General features: G+C 39.7%; 1 protein-coding gene across 11 annotated transcripts in view; it reads left to right on the plus strand.

The window, feature by feature from the left end:
* Positions 1-22,934, plus strand: part of myo9aa (myosin IXAa) — a 107,948-nt gene that overhangs the window by 55,445 nt on the left and 29,569 nt on the right. For 10 of the 11 annotated variants that reach the window (XM_068332966.1, XM_068332208.1, XM_068334543.1 and 7 more), the window contains exons 3-13: positions 3,780-3,874; positions 3,948-4,010; positions 5,205-5,304; positions 7,804-7,854; positions 10,231-10,328; positions 10,634-10,760; positions 11,576-11,665; positions 13,201-13,317; positions 14,312-14,446; positions 21,181-21,302; positions 22,681-22,822. In XM_068332966.1, coding sequence (XP_068189067.1) covers positions 3,780-3,874; positions 3,948-4,010; positions 5,205-5,304; positions 7,804-7,854; positions 10,231-10,328; positions 10,634-10,760; positions 11,576-11,665; positions 13,201-13,317; positions 14,312-14,446; positions 21,181-21,302; positions 22,681-22,822 — 1,140 coding nt within the window. The remainder of the gene's footprint in view (positions 1-3,779; positions 3,875-3,947; positions 4,011-5,204; positions 5,305-7,803; positions 7,855-10,230; positions 10,329-10,633; positions 10,761-11,575; positions 11,666-13,200; positions 13,318-14,311; positions 14,447-21,180; positions 21,303-22,680; positions 22,823-22,934) is intronic. The other variant, XM_068336138.1, reaches the window with a different exon arrangement.

Raw genomic sequence — 22,934 nt, forward strand, 5'->3', positions numbered from 1 at the left:
ACAAAATATTCTCCACAATGTCAACCTATAGGATTTTTAGATTATCTGTGAATTATCTGTAAAAACAGAAAAAGAAACTCTCACAATCATCCAAGTTAAAAGCACTCTCCAGGAGGACGGTGTATCCTTGTCTAAGTCTACCATAAAGAGAAGACAGCATGAGAGTAAATACAGAGGGTTGAGTGCACGGTGCAAGCCACTGATGAGCCTCAGGAATAGAAAGACTAGATTAAACTTTGGTGAAAGCTCCTAAAACAGCCAGGACAGTTCTGGAAGAAGGTTTTTTGGACAAATGAAAACAAGAGCAACCTCTACCAGAAAGAAGGCAAGAAAAAAGAATGGAGAAGGTGTGGTACAGCTCATTATCTAAAGCATACCACATCCATGCTTGGGCATGCATGGCTGCCAGTTGCACTGTGTCGCTTGTATTTATTGATGATGTGACACAGCACAGAAGCAGCCAGATGGATTCTGAGGTGCTCAGAGTATTGGCTCAAATCCAGCAAATTGCATTCAAGTTGGTTAAGCTTTGCTAAAGCAACCCAAGACTTTATTCAAGTAAAGATGTGGAATGTTCTTCAATGGCCAACTCAGTCAACTGATCTCAATCCAATATAGAATAAATTTTTCCTGTTAGGGACGAATCATCAGACAGAGGGTCCCAGAAACAAGCAACAACTGAAAACCACCACAGTAAAGGCCTGGAGCACTAACACCCAGCGTCTGGTGATGTTCACGGGTTCAAGACTTCATGTTTTTGTTCCACCCACTGAATTAAAGCTGAACATGTGAACTTCACCTGCATCTTGTTTTTGTATCATTTAGAATTCATTGTGGTACAATACATAACCATCTATCCATTCACCTATCCATCCATCGTCTTGTCCAAAACTAAAATAAGAAAATACTGTCTATGTCCAAACATAAATGGCCCTAAGTGTATCTCAATGAGGATTAGGGAGAAACAAAATCAGAATCAGAATCAATACATTTTGAGGCAAGAAGCTGACCCATAGCAGAGTGTCTGTGCAGTTGTTGTAATGAGGATGGACAGAGTACTTAAGAAAACATCACATCAGCATTGTGGCATCCTCTCTGTCTGTGCTTGTCTGAATGACTTTGACCGAGCCAGTAGACGGACACGTTACACCCAGAACACACTGGCACCATCTCAAGTCTGTCATTGGTCTGCCTTTGGCTCAGTCTGTAGTCTAAAGCCAAGAATAATATTGTGGACCTGCTGGAGTTACTTCAGTGATCTGAATCTGTCTGTACAAACAGTTTAGCTCTGGTGTCATTTTAAGACTGTCCATTTGGAGGGAAAACATAGACCGACAGAAACTCTTCCACTCTTAGAAATCTCTTTCTAGTGTTTCACTCTTCTCTGTTTATCTTGACATGCCTTGTCTATGTAAGCTGACGATAGTGACTGATAATTCCCAGAATAAGCGATAGAAGCAACTGTGCAGAGAAATAGTATTTGCAGTCTGTTACTTTTGTCTACTTGTGATTCAGGTAGATTTAGTGTCACTTTAAGTGAAATAAAGGAGATTTAAGGGTTTTTTTTTCTTTTTTATGAAGATTTATGTTATGTTTCTGGTATTGGTGGATATCTTAAAGATAAAAATACATTATTTCTAGAAAGGAAACGATCAAAGTCCCTTGACATTTCACACCTTCTGTAGAGATTAGGGATTAATTCCTGTTGATATACAGATTGCCAAATTTGGAAGGAATACAAACTGTTGTCTGTAAAAATGTCTCTTTGCCATGTATCTCTTTTACACAGACCAGGTGGTTGAATAAATGGTGTTTGGACATAAATCCGTTCCCAGGATTTTTGTTATTCCACATCCTGCTTCCTGCTGGCCCAACACTAAATGCTGATTGTCAAGCATTTTAATAAAAAACAGGGAAAGGTATATTATCTGGTTTGTATGACCTGAGTTCCGCACCCTGTCTGTGAACAGGTTGTTTTTATATGTGCCTCGATGTTTGGATTTTATTGGCTTCCCATTCAGGAAGCTCTCACTACTTAGTGACATTGACTGATGGTGGTGGGCTTTGTCTGACCCATAATTCCTGAACAGGTTAGCCAGTTCACAGACTGGACTCGTGAACAGAGTACCAGCTCCTCTGGGAATATTGAGTCAGATTTTGAGGATACCACATTTTAAGTTCCAGTGTGACCTTGTGTGCCTTACTTTGTCCAGACAGTTGGGTTGGATATATTTTTCCCCAGTGTCTGCCCATTTTAATGTTTTGTTTAGCCTGGTGAGTCATAAATGAAGTTCATTGGAGTAGTTTCAGCCGAGCTCAGCCAGAAGTAGATGGAACTAAGTGTCCTAGATTCTTCTGGGCTGTTATGTCAAAAGTCATCTTAATAGCATGATGGTGTTTGCCCTTAGACTTAAAATGGAACAAGGATCACCAATACTATATGAAGCTTTTGGGAAATTTTTGAGACATATTTTCACTTGCTTTACGCTGAACATTGATCCTGATTTACTTGTAAGGCTGTTTATAAAGTTGTAGAACTTTTGCAAAGTCCTACCCCGTGTATCTTGCATGTTAAACAATACATTTGTGAAATGAGTTGCAAACCGCGAATCAGCTGATGACTGTTTTTGACTTGCATCCAGCTGACCGCTTTGCCTTGAGTAGCTTGACTTGTTGCTGCAACTGGAAAAGAACTATGTTTTTCTTCTATGTTGCATTTGCCGAATCACAAACATCCAATCATGGCTGACCCTGGAACCAAATTTGACAATAGATTTTGAGTTTAAAATAACATTCAAGCATTAATGAAGTCTTTCAATTCCAAGTTTTGGTAATAAATTTGTGCATTAACCTAAACCTCTTTAATATTAACCACTAGCTTGGCATTAGCCTTCTCCTAGCATCATGGATTGTAAGTGGTACTAGTGAAAGGAGTGGCCAGGGAGGGCCATATTGTCATTCCACAGACTCAGGCCTCAGTGCAGCTCTCAGTGATACAGTGAGGAATTTGTTTACTTGTGGCCGAGCTACAAATAACTACAGGGTTTACATAGGCCAAAAAACAACTTCCCCTCCAGGCAGCCATACAACGTAAACAGGGCTGTGAGGGGAAGCATTGGCCCGTCTTCTTAAAGCACAACCATTACACATGTTGCACATGGCCACATGGATCCCATTACTCACTGATGAGATTTTTTCCAGCAAGCCTACTCCTTCATTCTCACTTTAACAATTTGTCTTTCTCTGACTGATATCAATTATTAATCTGTCTTGGACTAACGCAATTTGAAGCTATGTTAGTATCTTTCACAGATAGTTTTCTCCATGTCTACCAAGCTGATGGTGTTTCGAGACGATGTTTGGTACTCTGCGAATTTAGCCCACAAACAAAGGATCCACTCCTCAAGTGGATGAAGGCTGCTTTCAGACTGACAGTCAAATTTTATCCCATCGAGATTTAAGTGGATGGCTCCTTTGTAATCTGAACAGTTACATACCACATAAAATCAGATTTTTGCAAGACAGATTGAAACAATTTTCAGGAGGTAGTTTCATATCGCATTTGGACAGATGGACTCAGTCTGAACAGCTCCAAACACACTGATTGGTTTAGACTGTGTCTGTAACGTGCTCTTAGCACCATAACACACATTGGCTCTTGCCAAATGTGCGTTATGGAGTGTGGATGATACCTCTGCCCTGATGTCGTTGATGCGGTGACCTACTCCTTTTTCTTGTCTGTATTTGTTTTGTTCATATTGCATCTTTTTGTCTTTAAGGCATTTGGCAACGCAAAGACGGCCCATAATAACAACTCCAGTCGCTTTGGCAAATTCATTCAGGTGAACTACCAGGAGAGTGGCACTGTCAGAGGGTAAGGAACTTTTTTAGTTTTCAGAGAAAGTTCATGAATTAAAGTTAACCGCTTTATCGTACTTGTTTTTTAGAGCATATGTGGAGAAATATCTCCTGGAGAAGTCAAGACTGGTTTATCAGGAGCACAATGAACGGTGAGTGCTTTTTGAAGAAGCCTTAAAGACATCCTTTTCCTTACAGACATCTCCTCTTTAGAGACCTTTTCTCATTTTAGAGACTTTCTTCAGAAACCTTATTTCCTTTAACAACTTCCTCTTCTACAGACTTTTTGCTGTTTGGAGACCTTTTCTTCTTTCTTCTCTTTATCTCTAACTTAACTCTAACCCTTTTTCCTGTACAGAACTTCTCTTCTTGAACAACTTCATCTTCTTTGGAGACCTTCTTTTCTTTAGAGAGCTCATTTAGAGACCTTCTCTTTTCACCATTAAATGCCAAATCCTCTGAGACTCCTACACTGTTCTTGTGCAGATATTCATTGTTATACAATAACACAAGCAGCACTTGAACTGTTCCAAATGCAGACAAGTATGTCATCCAACTAGTTCTTACAGTCTGCACATTGTGAATCATTCATTTAAACTACACTTACTACTAAAGAGTGAATCTCCTGCTTGAGTTTGTTAAGTGGGGCTCATGAAGTGAACAAGGCTTTAAGTGAGGCTGACACTAATGTGTTGGACAGGATGAGCTGTGTGGTGAGGGTTAACCCCGCCATGGGGGGCTCACAGTGGGCCCCCTGAGCTAGCCGCCTCTTAATGAGATAGATTGCTGACTCCAGGCCAATAAAAGCTTCTGGGTGTGTGTATTCACAGAGGGCCTTGGTTGCACAGCTGCTGCACACCTTTGACCCCTAACCTTCACTCTGCAGCTTCATGCATTCAGTAGAAAAGCATGTGTTCACATTCAAAGATACAACTGAGATACACGCGCTGCCATGGCTGTTTTGTAGTAGTAGTGCAGCCTGTTTAGCTTTTAAGATCAAGGATATCAGTGTAACACATCGATCTGGTCAATAATGCCTCAACAGCTCTGGGTGGTGGTCATTTTGTCTAGAGTGCTTTGACAAACAACTCTTTCCAAACCAGTTACATGTGTTGATCATGACAAGTAGGTCTTCACCTTTTTAATAGAATTTCCAGGTGACAGATCTCCCAGATATTTCTTTAGATAACCTTAGAAAAATAAAGTAGGTGATTTTTCTCTCTGGTTTGTTTTTATGTTTTATGTCAATGCACTCACTTTAATGTCTTTCCTCATGCAGGTAAATAACAAATGGTTAACAGTCAGTCTTTTTTTTCATACAGTGTTGTTGAAATGTCTTTTTTTAGGAACTACCATGTGTTTTACTACCTGCTGGCAGGAGCAAGTGAAGAAGAGAGGAAAACCTTTCACCTCAAAGAGCCCGAAGAATACCATTACCTCAGTCAGGTGGGGCCTCACAATATCCCGTCCGACGACTTATTTCGTGCGGTGTGTTTTTTTATTTCTTATGTTTGTTTGTCTGAACTTGTGTCATCTACTGGTCTTCCCATCACAACAAAAAAAAGCAGTTACAATACCTCTATGTCCTTTCAATCAGCAAGGGGCACAAAGCAAAAACATTCCACATTTTGGGGCCTTTCAGAGAAAGAGAACTTTATTTTAACCTCTCCTGTGTGTATGGGCTTGTGTTTTATGGGTGTCATCGGATGTGTGTGGTTTTTCAGGTTGTATTCATTTACGTATGACACATAATGTACATGATGCACTCATATACCCGTATATAACACTGTCAAGCACACACACAAACAGACATTGACAAAATATAATCTGTTACGTACCTCTGTAGTTACCCACTGTGAAAACAGTTTTTTTATAATTGTGACACAAAGCCACATTACACACACGCACGCGCACACACACACACACACACACACACACACACACACACACACACACACACACACACACACACACACACGCATTATGCATGTGGAATGTGGATATTGTGTCAAACGTGTTGCATTTCTTCCTCTGGGCTTTGACAGTCTCACCAAGAAAACCAGTGGCCCATTCCCTCTTCCAAAATCCCTTCGCCTACGCAGAAGCAAGCAGGGAATTCCTTCCATTCCTCTCAGCCACTGATGTGCACATCAACACTCATTCGTACATAAGAACACCATTTCTCTATTCTTCATGTTCTTTCTCTTCATTCTTTGATCACACTGAGGCTCACGTGTTGCATTTTGGTTTTAATTTGTCCAGTAGCAATAGATTTACATTGAACCATTTAACATTAATCAAGGCTATACGTATGTTTTCAGGTTGACTTTATTAAGTTTCAATTTAATTAATAATTAAAATGAATTTTCAAAAATCTTTAGAGAAAAATTTGAAGTCTAGCCAGTGCAGTAAAGAATGAGTCCTTATTTAATTTAATTTTTTTTTAACTTTTCCCCGAAGTTGAGTCATACATAAAAACCTCGGTAGACCTAGACAAACAGGAAGGAAGGTTGAGTGTAACGAAAATACTTTATGTGCTCCTGCACATAATCAATGCAGTATAATGCTATATCAACCAATGCAGCATTTACATGTCTGTCAGTTGATTTTATGAATGAGAGCAAATTATTTTTTTAATGGGGGATATCATAAAAACTCAGAGAATGCTGTATGAAATTATCAATTTATCATGTAAAATCACTTCTTACAAAACATTAGCTGACTCTAATGACAGTGTGTTGATCATGATGTGTGCTTATGGTTTTGTTTGTTCATGTTGTTTGTCTCTCTCTCTCTCTGTCTCCCTCGCTCTGTCTCTCTCTGTCTCCCTCTCTCTCTCTCTCTCTCTCTCTCTCTCTCTCTCTCTCTCTCTCTCTCTCTCTCTCTCTCTCTCTCTCTCTCTTGTTGTGTCTCTTTCCTGAGTCAAGAGGAAACAGATTTAAGCTTCATTGTATAGTAGCTCAATGGCAAAATAAACTATCAGCTGTTAAACAGTTTAAAAATGGTGATAAAATTGATTTTGCTTTTTTCATTCAACACAAAATGTTGTTTTACATGTTTTAGTAAGATGTGATTAAACCATTGTGTCCTTCTACATACACTTAGACAAAGCCAAAATGTTTTTTGTTAAGTCATAAATTCACTTTAAGCCCTGAGATCATCACCACTGCTGGACTAAAGCACCAGAACAGTGGGCTCATGGCTGAAGAGAAAGAAACACCCTCTGCTCTGATTGGTTAATAATGTAAGCCTGCAGTGTGCTCAAGGTAAGATGGATTCAGTCAAGGATCCGGAAATTCTAGAAGATAATGTGTGAGGAAGAGTTAGGAAATTAATCCCTATATCTCAAAATCCTCCTGTTTCAGTCCTGGATCATTCTAGTGGCCATAAAAGTCATCTGACTTGAACCATGTAGTAGGGCTTAAAGGTGGTACTCTGCAGGTACTCTAGGAACATTACAGATCTGTAAGTGTTTAAGGAATAGGCCTGGATTCCCCAGGAATACTGACAGGAGCTGGTGTGATATATGTTTACAGCAGCCCAGGGCAGTGAAAGGAAGGCCTTTTGGAGTTGCATGTCATCAAAGGGGCAGAATTGTTTTTAGATGGCTGTAATCAGTAAAAGTAGAACTTTGTGTCGTGCGACATCTGTTGTATTCAGGTATTTAAATCGTTCTGGATTGGTTTTGTTATTATAGCTGATAAAACAATAATTTGCCATTAAATCTAATATACAATGGTGATTGAATAATTTTTCCTCCAGTTGTTGAATGTGTGGCCAATGTCTGACTACTTGAAGTTCATCTGGCTGTCTGATTGTAACAGAGCTGTAAAACCGAGTTTCTCAGCTGCATGCTTTTCCATCGCCGTTGTGTATAAATGTGTGTGACATGAGGCTGTCTAACCAAACCTCGTCCTCCTGTAAACTCTACCTTAACATTTCCAGATGAAGTCAAGCCACCAGTTGCACTGGGACAGTTACAGTGACAGTGAACCGGTCAGTATTTGTGTCTTTGCTGTCCGTGTGTCTCACCAAGTCGCAAGTCCACCTGAACGCTCACGCTACACTTTCCCTGCTCAGTTTCACACCCGTCCCTCACCCTCTTCTCATTTTGTTTATTTTGGGATATTTTCTGGTTTGATGTTGGTTCTTTATTTTACCGTTGAGTGTTTTTGCTTTTCCCTGTTGTGCAGCTTCTTTAGGTTATTTTGGTATCCTTAGTCATATCCTGTCCACTGTAGCTGCCTGTGTGTCTGTAACTTGTATGACTTTTCTGATCACTGAAAGTGTAATGCATTGTAATGTCTATCACATTTACCAGATGATTTTGGGAAGTTTTAACAAGAATATACAGTATATTTACATCAAGCTTAGAAATAATTTGGCAGCAATTAAAGGTTTCCAAGAGATTCCATGTCCAAGAGACACAAAAGAGAGAGTCAGTACGTTTAATGTGAATCAGTGACTAAAGAATTATATTCATGAGACCTTTCCACTGAGAGAGCACACAAAAAAAGAAAGGAGACCTTTCTGGTTTCATTTTCATCATCTTTTAATTAACTGCTAACTTCTACTATTTGCTCTAATCTTTCAGCCACAAGACGCACACAAAACATCACGTTACCCCTGTCCTGCATCTCTGTTGAATTAGATTTTAACTGCCTCAGAAGTAAAGTAACTCCATCAAACGTGTTGGCGTATGAATATGTGTAGTCACACACACACACACACATGCCAGTTGTTAATGACTGAGTTTCATACCTTCAAGTTGCCACAAGACGTTTGCCCGAAGACACACCCTCACCTCTCAATCACTGGATCTGAATCAAACCACACTCGTCTCTGAAGTTGACAAGGTGTGACTAAACTTCAGTGATCAGAAAAGTCTTTGATCTCATTTTGATTTGTGTTCCTGTTAGTTTTGTGGTGGGCAAAAATTGCTTGTTTATGTACACACAACTGTAACAGTGCATTTTAATTGCTGTTTTGTGTTTGCGTTCCTCCTACCTCATTAAGTTAACTGTATTTTGAAAATGCTGGTACTACTCCTTAATGTATTACTGTAAGTCTTACATTATTGAATAGAATATACTGTAACTATAAAGTGACTTTATGGTGATTTGTCCAGGAGCAGTGGTCAGTATTATGATTCTAATTTTAACATTCACACATTAGCAAATATGGTATGATTCTAAATCGATGAACTTCAGTAATTCCCACACATTCTTTTACTACAAAGACCAAGAATTTTCCCTTCAAGGTGGTTTAAGAAAGAGCAAGCAACTGTTTAAAAAATAAGTGCAGATTTCCCTGCTGCAGCCATTTAACACCAGAGTCAATAACAGGTCAGTGCGTGTTTTGACCATGAAGGCAGAGGGCAAGGGAGGCGAAAAAGAGGCACTCTACTTAAGTGTTAGTCTCATGTTTGGAGTGTTTGTCTTTCCAAGGCTTCGGTATGTGATAATTATGGCAGCCATAGTGGAATCGCCCCGCAAAGCAAAGAGCAGACCTCAGATTATGGAGGGTGAATGTAGTAAAAAACGTCTATTGAAGGATGTGATCCTCATCTGGGAGGAGAGCTTCCTCTTGTCCTCTTGTGCTCATGGTTGTGAAATTATATTAATTTACTGCAGTGGTTTTCTTTTATAATGGTTCTGGTCTGTTTGAGAGTATGATCTTCTCCAAGCGACTGAAATTTAAGACCCAGACTACAAACAGATTTTACATTTATTGAGCTGCGATATTTTGATCTGAAAAGGTCATTATGAAAAGATTGCAGCTATGTTTTCTTCAGAAAAATAAATTAATGATTCAGCTGGGATGAGTGATTCTGACGCATGGTCTAAAATGTACACTTTCTTGGGTGAATTTGTTCGTATTGGCGCCTGTCTACACTCTTCATCGTTGTTTCCACCCTGCTGGTGCTTGCTTGTCATTCATCACTTGATTGCAGGAAATCTTGCAACTCTTCTTTTGTTTTTTTGCCAAATTTGTGTGGACTGGTTTAAAGGGGAATGCCTGGTGAATGTTTCCACTACAAGGGCAGAACCTGCACAACGGTGCTGTTCTCAACACATCAATTTGGAGTGTGGTCATTCTGCTTGACAGTCATTCTTCTTTATGATGGCTTATTTTAGTATGAGTCACTGGTTGTGTCTCCTTCTGGCTGCTCTCTTGTTCTTTGTTTCAGCTGCAAAGTAAACTTAAGACTATTTTAAGCATCTTTGTGGGACACTGTGCGCATTAAGACATATAGATACTGTTTGTGCTGTCAGTGTTTGGTAAGTCAAAGTGACTTGTCAGGCCGGTGTGTTGCAACATCTCCTGTTTGCCTGATAATAGGTGGCTGCTGCTGCTTTCTTTTTGTCACAGGATTGCTTCACTGTGGAAGGAGAAGACCTCAAGCATGACTTTGAGAGGCTTCAGCTAGCAATGGAGATGGTGGGGTTTCTTCCTTCCACTCGCAAACAGTGAGTCACACACACACTCCTGCAAGTTGTGTGGGTAATATAAAATGAATTTGCTGTAATTCTTCCCAATGACAGGTTTGTTGTGCCAAGAAAAACTACAAATAGTAGTCATGTACATGTAAGACCCATGAAAGAGTCTGTCACACCTGTTGGTCTCTGCTTTTTTTGTGTTCATCCCAGTACATGAACGTGACCTGAAATCTGTGCAAAAAAGCACAAATAATCCCAGACTGAGATTTGCAGGAGCTGTAGAGAGTCCCGCTGCATCTCCTGTCTCTTAAATGTTCTCTTGAACCTTTGTTTAGGATCTTCTCCCTGCTGTCAGCCATTCTTCACCTTGGGAACATCCGCTACAAGAGGAAAACCTACAGGGACGACTCCATCGACATCTGTAACCCCGAGGTGCTGCCCGTCGTCTCGGAGCTCCTGGAGGTACTGCATTGTTTAATGGGGGGGTTAATCAATGCTCATATTCTTCATGGTGTCACCATCCAAAAAGACGTGCCTGTTCCTTTTTTATGTTTTTGCAAACAGAATACTCCTTACACTCACAACTTATGATGAAATGTAGTCAGAAATATAAGATATGTTGTGGATGAATGTTGTCATGCACACAGAGCTTTTTATTTGTTGGAAAAAATTTAATTCTTAAAAATGAAGGTAAAATTCCAACAATGGCTTGTATTCTGTGTAACTCCATTAGTCCGTGTCATAATGACTAGTCTGTTATCGTGACTATGTGTCTATTTTTGACATCCATAAAAAGTGAAGAAATACTATGTCAATTTTGATGAAGCTGTTGGGAAAGTTCTGCGACATATGGAGTAGTAAATGCAAACATGGCGTAATGTCCATGTTATAAATGACAGCTAAATGTTATCTTAGAGTTTTGTTCTTGATATTTTATCACCATAGATCTTTGGCCACTTTGTTGGTGCGCTTGTTGTCATATTTACTGACCTCGTGACAGTTTTAGCGGCTGTGTGTTTGCTGAAATGCCCTTTTGCTTGTGTGCTAACAGGATGTTTGTGAGGCAGTTTTTATGATGGTAAATTTTGCTCTGTGGATTTTTCAGAGCACGTATTCCAGTGGTCTTCATGCACACAAACACTAAAATGATTAGAAAAACATGGATTTTGGTCAAATCCAAACCCTGATGACTCAGGATTCTTGAATCAGAGTACAGCTTGTTGCGTTTAATGATGGAGGATTGACTCCTGTCCTTTCTCTCTGTCCTCTTCAAACAGGTCAAAGAAGAGATGCTGTTTGAAGCTCTGACCACACGGAAGACAGTGACTGTCGGAGAGAAGCTTATTGTTCCTTACAAACTTGGCGAGGTGAGACTTTGCAGTTTATCTGTACCCCCTGACCCCTCTTTCTACAGAGATTATTATTTTAGACGCACTGTTGATCGGATTAAATATCTTTGATTGGATTAAATATTTTTCTCATTTTGCTGTAAAGTTGCTCCCAGTATTTGCTCTGGAAACTGTTTCAGCAGTATTTCATCACAAGCTCTCACAGAAGACGGTGGCGTGTTCCACAATGACAACACTCAAATTACCATTTCGGTATTAGGAGACGTTTCATGAACAGTGCTTTTTTTTTTTTAAGGGGAGGGGGTGAAGCACACTGTGTGGTCTCTTTGTAAATATTTCTCTAACAGTCCCAACAATCTCCCTGCTTGTTAAAGTAAATCAGATTTTTGAAAACTCAAAACTGAGCATTGCAGTTATGAGTTTTCTTTATTTGGTTTTGGGTCTGTTTTCCTCCAAAACTGTAAATCCAGCTTCCTTTAAATAATGGCAGTCATAGGAGTCATTACACTTCGGTGTGTATGGAGTTTAAAATAATATGTGTCCTGACACCTGGAGGCATACTTTGTCTAAGGTTTCTAAAAATATCCTGGTTATTTCTTTGAAAACACAGGACTTCTGAATTGGGGGGTCACTTCATGGTTTGTTGTTTCTGAAGAGCTCAGCTCACCTTTGCTACAGTGAGGTTAAATCTTTCCAGCTCATACAGGAAAGTTTCCCAACAACAATTTGATCAGGTTTTACATCCTGGGTTATGTAAAGTTTATGAATAAGATCCCAAGTAATGTGACTGAAGACATCTTCTCTTCTGCACAAAAGTTTTCCAAAGCCACACTGCTGCTCAGAGTCTATCAAGCATCAGTAATGAATGAACCTGGTTCACTGCCAATAAATGTCCAATGTTAAGGAATGTTCAGACTTTTAGGGAGTTTACAGCTGATATCTTATGAAAAGATGGATGACGTTCCTGTGCAGTGAATTTGAAGTGACATCTAGCAGCCTGTTAACAAACACTTTAATCATGCCTGTCTCCGACTGAAGTCATAGTCCAGCAGCTCTTATGAACACACTGCGTAAAATAAAGCTTTTAAGCAACTGAGATTGTTGTTGATTGTTAACATGAAGATGTGTTGCAGTGCAAAGTACAAAGATTCACCACAGGACATGTTAAGACTACGCTAAGATGCTTCTTTAAACAAGGCTGTGAAAACCTGCCAGATTTACACCAATCTGTTGGGTAGCACTTGTATGGTAACCATTTCCTGTTCCAATGCTTGCGTTTTAGTCCTTTTTAGTCCATACTATGTAGGTACATTTCTGTGTTACTGTCAGAGAATTAAATCATGCACCACAAACGGAATCCTAGCTTTCCTTCGAAAGTTCATGTTTCTGCAATGAGTCGAGGAGGCCTGATCCACAACGCTGCAACTTTTCTTAGTAATGTTTTAAAATGGTTTCTCCTCATCAGTGTTTCATCATTTCTATCTCACACACCTTCCGTCTTAGTGAATTGTTTGAAGCGATGTGAAATAGATTTTGTTTGCGTCCCCCTGCAGGCTGGTACGGTGAGAGACTCCATGGCAAAGTCTCTATACAGCGCTTTGTTTGACTGGATCGTCTTCAGGATCAACCACGCTCTGCTCAACCTCAAGGACTTGGTGGAGACCACCAAGGTGGGACAACACGGCATAGTGACGGTTACAGTCGCAGTTCATACTGTTACAGTCACATGTCGTCACACCGCTTACGTCTGTTGTTGCCTGATAGTTTTCAGCGTCAACATTGAAAATACAAGTACAAACAAGAGTCTGGAGTTCAACATGGAATTCTGAAAAACTACAGTACCTTTATGAGTGACATATTCAACATTAATTTTGACTAAGTTTTGAAATACTGATTCACCTGATTTTCAGAAAATTTCCATTATTTTATTTTTTGTTTTGGTAAAAGTTTTCTTACCCCCAACATAAAATTATGGAGTCATCCTTCTGTCTATCTCTATTCATTATTTTGTCTATGGAACATATTTGTAAATTGTCAATTCTGGCTCCACCAAAATGATAACACTTGTTAAACATTAAAAAAAAAAAAAAACTGTTCCTTTTAGTATTTTAGTATTTTAAATGTTAAACGTTGCAGTTTTCTTGGAAATATGTTCTTCTTTTGAATCTGAAGCCTGATCATCCTGTGTGAAGCATTTCTCACCACTAAGCTAAAAGCAGTCACTCTAGCGGTGGTTAGATTGACTCGTCTTTGTTTCCAGAGCACATATTTCCAATCCTCGTCTTTCCAGCTTTTACAGTTTTGGCGACTCTGTTTATTGGAATTCTGGATCAGTGTATGATGACAGTTTGCATTGTGCTGGTTAGTTTTTTTGAGGAGATATGTCCCTCTTACTGGCAATATTTTTCAGTCATGGGATATTGAAAAGTGTTCCCATGTGAGATGAGATATGTGATTCCTCTAGTGAGCTCTAGGTCTGAAACCTGGATATGCAAAGAATAACTAAGTATTGTTTGCACTTCCACTAGGTTGTGGGGTTAAAAAAATATATTTCAGAAGGATTAATGATAGACGTCTACTCCTGAGACCATTTCTTGTTGGACCTCCTGGGGTGGGAGGGATTCACCATCTAGTTTTAATCATATTTTTGTTTTTCTCACTCAGATTTTGTCTATTGGAGTGCTGGACATTTTTGGTTTTGAGGATTATGAGAACAACAGCTTTGAACAGTTCTGCATCAACTTCGCCAACGAGCGTCTCCAGCACTATTTCAACCAGCACATCTTTAAGCTTGAACAAGTAAGTTCTCCCATTAATTTTCTTTTTCTTTAAACACTTTATGCCCAAAGCGTTTGAATTTGAGCTGATGTTATCAACCACTGCATTACTAGAAGTATTATATGAACATATTACACATCTACCTACTTACATTCTTTAGCTGTGACTGTGTCAAAGGAAAAGCTCCGTCCTTATCGGGGCACACAGTGAACATACATTACAATGACTCTGCAACAATGGAGGAATTCTTAATCATTATGTAAGAAGCTGACAGGGTGTGACTCACCCCCGCTGCCTGTGACCACCCTGATGGAGGATAAATGTTCTGTTAAGTGAGCCGATTGACTTCAAAGGGCTTTTTTCAGTCCTGACCAGTTCGTTGCCTGAACGTTCTTGTTGTGTTTACCTTGAGATTGATTGAGCAGTTACTCTGCTGCAGCATGTCTGAGGCGTTCAAAGAGCGTCACCGAAACATGAAGGACACTCCTGTTTTGTGCAATGACAGTTGTTCATAAACCTGGTTTTAGCCCTGTGTCATTAACACGTCAACGGTAACAACGCAGATTTATGTCATAGAAAGTGATTTCAAAGACTTCATTTTGGGGGTTAGAAAAGGTGAAATTCAGAATAACTATGCTTTATATTAAGGATTTTCTTTAATTGTTCTCCATAAAATCTAATGGATTGTGTAAATTATGACAAAATAACCACAATTCATGACTACATAATTAAGTTGTCAACCAAGCAGATCCGTTTAAAAGTTCTAAAACATCTAAATAAAAGTTGAAACTCCAGACAGTCAGTAGGTCATTTTCCTCATTTCTTTTAAATTGAAAAGTTCCTGGGATATAATTATTTAACCCCTGTTTTCTTTCTTGTACTGTACTGTTAATAAAACAAGTCTGTCACTGAATATTTCTATAATCCAGTAAAGACCATTAAAAAAGTATCAATCTTTAATATCAGTAAATAATTCATGGTTGATTTTTAGGTATGTAAGAGATCACCATCTTGTAATACCTTCGTTTCAATTTTTTCACTGACTCCAAGGGTTTAGCTTCCAGTATTTATTCATACTTTTTATAGTACAGTGTACTTCCTGTGCTACTGGTCGCTTCACTAAACCAGGTCATAATAGATCCAGCCTCAAGCAAAACAGTTGGCAATGTGCTCCTTTCTCAGAATGCAGCCCTGTTTTTGTCTGCTTCATCCTCTAAAACTGCAGTATTCTGTGAAGATAGTTATGACATGGTTTTTAATTTGATTTGTCACCTTTTGTTTGTTGCACTACCTTTTAGTACTTGAGACAAAAGCCATTCAGGACATGACTTATCCATTGCCAAGTCACAAAATCGTTTTGAGTGTATCTGCATGAATACAAGCTTTATCAGTTCAGCAGTTAGAAATTAAATGAATATCGCTATTGTGGTTTTGAAAGCTGGAAAAATGACACAATCACACCAAAAAGAAGCACTGTTGCATGTTTTTGTGTGGAAAAATGTATTGGAGTGGGTGTTGACGAGTGTGAGAGTTCGAGAGAGGTTTCTCAGAAACACCACAGATTAGATTTCCTAGAATTATAGCATTGGTCACCACGATGAATTTTACATTGTGCATCAGTATTGTGCCTGAGAATGTAGCCACAAGAGGGCACAGGTTTGGTATCCAGGAGAGGAACGCAGAAGGACAGATGGTAGTTGACTTTGCAAAAAGGATGAAAATGGCTGTAGTGAATACTTTCTTCCAGAAGAGGCAGGAACATAGGGTGACCAATAAGAGTGGAGGTATGAGCACACAGACTACATTTTGTGTAGACGGTGTAATCTGAAGGAGATCAGTGACTGCAAAGTAGTGGTAGGTGATAGTGTAGCCAAACAGCATAGGATGGTGGTGTGTAGGATGACTCTGGTGGTGAGGAAGATGAAGAGGACAAAGACAGAGCAGAGGATGAAATGGTGGAAGCTGAAAAAGGAAGAGTGTTGCATGACTTTTAGGAAGGAGTTAAGACAGGCTCTGGGTGGTCAAGAGGTGCTCCCAGATGACTGGACAACTACAGCTAATGTGATCAGGGAGACAGGTAGACGAGTACTTGGTGTGTCATCTGGAAGAAAAGTAGATAAGGAGACTTGGTGGTGGAATGAGGAGGTACAGGAGTGTATACAGAGAAAGAGGTTAGCTAAAAAGAAGTGGGACACTGAGAGGACTGAGGAGAGTAGACAGGAGTACAGGGAGATGCAGCTTAAGGTGAAAGAAGAGGTAGCAAAGGCCAAACAAGGGGCTTATAATGACTTTTATGCTAGGTTGGACATTAAGGAGGGAGAGACTGATCTATACAGGTTGGCAAGACAGAGAGACAAATGGGAAGGACGTGCAGCAGGTTAGGGTGATTAAAGATAGGGATGGAAGTCTATTGACAGGTGCCAGTAGTGTGATGGGAAGATGGACAGAGTACTTTGAGAGTTGTGGGACCAGCAATGTTGTTTGGTCTAGAGACAGTGTCACTCAGGAAAAGACAGGAGACAGAGCTGGTGGTAGCAGAGATGAAGATGCTGAGATTCTCTCTGGGAGTGACCAGGATGGATAGGATCAGGAATGAGTACATCAGAGGACAGCACATGTTAGATGTTTTGGAGACAAAGTCAGAGAGGCCAGACTGAGATGGTTTGGACATGTCCAGAGGAGAGATAGTGAATATATTGGTAGAAGGATGCTGAGTTTTGAACTGCCTGGCAGGAGGCCTAGAGGAAGACCAAAGAGGAGTTTTATGGATGTAGTGAAAGAGGACATGAAGGTAGTTGGTGTGAGAGAAGAGGATGCAGAAGACAGGGTTAGATGGAGACAACTGATACACTGTGGCAACCCCTGAAGCGAAAAGCCGAAAGGAGAAGGAGATGATCAGTATTGTGCCTGAGAGTGAACGTCTTCTCAATGAGTATTTTCTAGGTAGGTTGAAATTCTACAGAATATTTTTGATCAGATACGAACAGATCAGAAAATCACTGACTTCCTGATTAGTAAAACTTGCATACAGGAAACATACATTTGCTTAACTCATCCTGTTCAAACCTCAGCAAGACTGACACGTTTGACTTGTCGGCAATTCCATAATTTTACCAGTGTTTTTATTTTTACTTACAATTTACCATCATTTTCTTTTAGGTTGTGTAAACATGGCAGCCCTGACATGCAACTATCATTAAATATGTTCTGTCATTCATTTCTTATTTTTTGGTATGAATCAATTTGACGCTGTAGTTAAGACACATTTTTTTCTTTCTTTTTTTCAGATTTAACAGCCTTAATAATAATTTTTTAAAAACACATCTTTGTTAATACAAAGTGTGAAATTCACTCTTGTTCAGGGCTTTGAGATGATGACAGGAAACTGGAGCAGACGGGAATAAATCCGGGGTTTGGCACAATAAAACATTATTTGTGGGGATGAATCAATTTCAACCGCTGAGGAAGACAAAAAGCTTCTGAAAATTATTCGCCCAGCATAGTTTGACCCAGAGCTGTTCCCGGTATTTCTACTGAGGCCAGTTTCACACCCTCGTCTACAGTTACATACAGTATATTTCCATTCATCTGTGGACAAATGAGTCACGGCTGGAACAGTCAGGGGCTAAATGGTTTGCTTCAGGGCAAACTGATGCTCATTTCAAGTGGGGGTCATACTTAATTTCTTGTTTTGCTCCAAACTCTCTCTAATCACATTGCTGAAAGACATTAGACGAATGCATAACATGATAAATAGGTGTTTAAAAAAAGCACACTATAATTGTGTGAAGTCAGTTCAACATATCAGTGGTGGAACAAGTATTCAAGTCATTTACTTGTGTCTGCGCTGTGGATAATTGTTCAGGTAGGAATCTAAAATAGACTTCCCATCTGCAGCCTGGTGAGTGCCGATCCACAGTGTCAACATGCGTGTCCATACTCCCGTAGTCTATGGTAGCAACAGATCAGCATAATGGAAGTCCTCAAAGGGCCAGATTTAACTTATAAATGCAACTAAAGGGAACTAAATGTAATGTAACATAAATGGAACTACTCCTTAAGGTAAAATAACTCTGAATTTATTACAGTACATGTTCAAGTTACAAACATTACAGTTGCACAGAAAAAATGTTTGCTTCTCTGTTATCACATAAATCTCTTAAATTTGTCAGATTATGAAACCCACATAACTTCATCAATCAGGGATCAAACTATTCAAGTGAATAAAGAAAAATAACATTAAACACAAGTTAGGACATTAACTTTGTTCAAAATGTTTTTGTCAGAGTGAAAATGGGCTTAAGTACTGCATTGTGGGAAATGTAGTTTTGCTCAAAGCACACTTTTGACTTATTTATTTTTAGGCAGTTATGCTCTTGCGGGCCACATAAAATAATATGGTGGGCCACATTTAGCCCCCGGGCCTTGAGTTTGACACAAGTGGTGTACGTCATCTCTTGTGACAAACGTCTGTCTCTTTCAAGTTGTGCCAGAAGGTTTTCATGTTTGAATAGAAGCCCCTTGTGCAAAGCTCGAAATTAACTTCTTTTCTTGGTAGCACTGCTGCTCCCAAATTTAGAAGTTAGTAGCACCAGCAAAGACTTTAGGAGCACCTACCCAAAAGCAAGGCAGTGACGGAGCAATAGAGACCGCTCCGTCCATCTCCGTTCCTCGTTCCTCTCACCCTCGCCCAGGAGAGCAGCCGCAGCTGCGCTCTCATTGTTTTCTGGCAGGACCGCAGGAGCGCAGTCTCACAAAAAAGGCGCACCAGATTTTTTTCCCTAGTCGCATCGGTGCTCCCAAATATATTTAATGGTCACACTAATAAAAATTTGGGCGCATATGGGACCAAAATGGGCGCAATTTTGAGCCCTGCCCGTGTGGTCCAAATAAGTTCTTCAGGCCGCTACTTAGTTACCTCTTCTTCAGAATGATAAGATAATCCTTTATTGTCCCAGTGTGGAAATTTGTCATCCAAGTACCTCCAGGGAATACGAACAACCCAATGCTCGACTCTAAAATCGATCTGTAGAGAGCTGGTTCTGCACAAGTTTAATACCTGTTACAGTTTTTGTTTGTGTTATTTTGGTCAACATATGAGTGAAACGCAGCAGCTGCTGGACAATGTTTGAATGGCACGTCAAGGGGCGGATGCAACATCCTGTGTAATGTAAGGCAATCTACCAAATCCCCTCAAACCACAGTTGAGCAAAAGGTCGAGTCAGCACCTCATGCATAAACCACATATTCCAACTTTTATCAACGTTTATTCCAGGGCTGCTATATCGGGTTGTATTGTGCAGGCTTTTTTGTTTTGCAGTTTTCATCCCAGTGCTGCTAACTTACATTGAATGTCTTAACTACTGATGATGATGATGACTCGAGGGCTTCATATCGCCTAAGGGGGTTAAGACAGAAGCTTTAACACCTTCAGTACTTCTAGGGAAGAAAATGAAACACGGGGGTTTTCATGCCGAAAAGCTGAAGTTGTCACCACCAACAACTCTTTCTCGGTTCAGCACACAAAGATGTTTTACTGCTACAGCCTCGCTTGTCTTTGACCAGCAGCTTATGTTAGCTATTGTAGATGCGCTTTGAGTCACTTCGCTGACTTTCTAGTTCTTTTGTCTTCTTGTGCTGCGAGCTACAGTTATCCCTGTTTTTCTGTTTCTTCTTTCTGGACAGGTGGTTAGTTTTCCACAGATTTAATGCTGTTCCTCTCTTGTAATCCAGGAAGACAGTTTTTAAAACGTCTCTACTTCCCTTCGTAACATACAGGATGAGACAACAGGACATTTCAGCTGTAGAGAGGTTTAGTTAAAAATATTTACTTTTGGCATTAAGACTTTTGGATCATTTTGGTTGTTTATGTTCACAAGGCTGTATAAACCACCAGCCATTGCATCAGAAGAATAATTTATGACATAATGAAGCTGTAAACTGTTGTAAACTTAATAAAGCGTCAAACATTTTCCTCCCTGAGTGTCCAGAAGTACACAGAAGTACCTCTATTCTTTTTTAACTTTTTTTTTGTGACTAAAAGTTGTCATCTTCCCTTTTTAGGATAATCCTTATAATAAACATTTTTGTCTTCAGCACAGATAATGGAAAAAGCAACAGTAATTAACTTCTTTCAACCTTCCGACTTTAAGTCATAGTAGAAAATTAAATTTTCAGTGGTTTTTCTTTCTTTTTTTGTATGAAACCTCTTCTAGATTAAGGTCTTTATTAGTAAAATCTCTTTCCCAGGAACACTGGAAAATAACATGTATAGGGAAGGACAGATAAATGCTCTGAATCCTTCTCTCATTATTAAACCACCAAGGCTCCAGGCAGGAACTGAAGAATGTTTTATGATGCGGCGAGACACCATGAAAGCATGCATGCAAATGACATTGTTGCTTTGAGTTGAATAGTTAAAGGCCAGCCCACCTAGAACCAGTAGTCTGTTTTTAATAACACACTGAACATTTAGATTTTACTGATGTCTGCAGACATTGTCTTGGACATCCACTGGCATTGCCCAAAAAACTTAAATGCTGTGTTTTCCAACTGCTTTGAAGTTTGCAAGTAAATAATGATGTGATTTGTTGTAGTGTGACATATTTATATTATTAAATCATACAGCCATAATTGCATGTTTTACTGACAAATAAGAGCTGCAGCTAAAGAAAAAAACTACAATTCATTCATCAAATTAAGATGCATGGAGGCGATGTGTTTCTGAGCTCTACTGTCATTGTGTGTCCATGCAGGAAGAATACAGGGCAGAGGGCATCAGCTGGCACAACATCGACTACATTGACAACACAGGCTGCATCAACCTGATCAGCAAGAAGCCCACAGCGCTGTTCCACCTACTGGACGAAGAGTGCAAGTAAGTGCCTGAGTCCTGGTCTCCTGTCGGACAAGTTCAGGGCTTCAGACAAGCTGAGGACAGTTATTATACTGTATGTCACATTCTTTTCTCCTCTCTGACTTAATGTGGTCAACTCTTATCTAAAAATCTTCACAATGTTGGACAGTATAGCACAGCACCAAATAGACAACAGGCCAAGTGACTGTCCAAAGAAAAAATATGATCATGCAGTATCTAAAGAACCCAGACAGCCTATACAGGAATACTACGAGATGTATGAATATGGTCCAACATAGTTTTACTCTATTTGGTGAGTTGGATTCACTCCCCAGAGCGTGGCCTTATGAACTGTACTTGGTGTTCTGTCACTATTACTCACTAAAAATGAAGGTGCATGTAAAGCAGCACAAGTGAATACCCTGAGCCAACATATGTAATGACGGACTGCAATCCCCTTACTCTGATGGTCCATATTCAGTGAGGCTACTTTATTTAAACTATGAGCTCTGACAACCAGAAACATGCCCGTCTAGGCTCCAAATATTCAGCAGCAGAAGTCCAGAGGCCTCCTGTTTGGACCCAAAACTTTAGTACCGAGTTGACAGCTGCGGCATTCACTGACATGAATTCAAACGACGAGGATTAATCTCTGGATGTGTCTCGAGAAACAACTTTTAGGGGACTAATCATTCATAGAGGGGGCCTGTAGCGCTCTATATCCTACTTGAAATACATGTATCAGTTATTAAAAAACCTACATGGGAGTTTGATAAATATTCGTGTATTTTTCCTCATGGAAGATGTCCTTAAATGTAAACTCATAATAAATGTAATCTGCTTGGGTTCATGGCTGATCTGGGACTATTAATACGAACCATATTTTCTCCTTCACTTTTTCTCTTCTTCATTTGGACACTGAATCAAATTCCTTTATTTGAAAGCGCTGAAACTTATTGGCAGTGTTGTTTTCATAGCTCAGATTTCTCCCAGTTCCCAAAGCTCTGGTGTCTCCTTCCTCTTCCTGTAAGCTGTCGATTTTCGGCAGAACCCCAACCCTAACTGTCATCATATTGTCCAACTTGGAGAGAATCTGATCCCAGATCATATTTAAAGGATAACTCTCAACCTATGTTGACGGGAGACAAAATGTTAGGTCATGCTCAGTTGCCATGTTTCCAGTGCTTTGGCAGTAACTGCTGTCGTGACTGTATACCAGACTGGTCTTAAATTCATTAGGTTCTCTGTGGATAATGAGATTAGAAATCTGTTGAGCATTTCAGTGTAATTCATACAGCATTAATCCTGATACGGTTTATAATCAAGATGTGTTTTCATGTTAGACAAAGACGTAAAAAACATTTGTTCTTCAAAGTCTTTGTTTTTTTCCTGCTTTCAGTTTCCCTCAAGCCACCAACCAGACTTTGTTGGATAAGTTCAAGCGACAGCACGAAGGGAACAGTTATATAGAGTTCCCCGCTGTCATGGAGCCTGCCTTCATTATCCGACACTATGCTGGCAAGGTCAAATATGGGGTTAAGGTCAGTGAGAGATTCACTTCCACACATGGTCATCAGTTAGACATTAAGAGAACGTATGTCCAGCCAAATTGGGTTTTTAAAATTTGAAGCTTTTGCTGAGGGACAAAACATG

The sequence above is a fragment of the Antennarius striatus genome, chromosome 1 (assembly GCF_040054535.1).
Source record: "Antennarius striatus isolate MH-2024 chromosome 1, ASM4005453v1, whole genome shotgun sequence".
NCBI lineage: Eukaryota > Metazoa > Chordata > Actinopteri > Lophiiformes > Antennariidae > Antennarius > Antennarius striatus.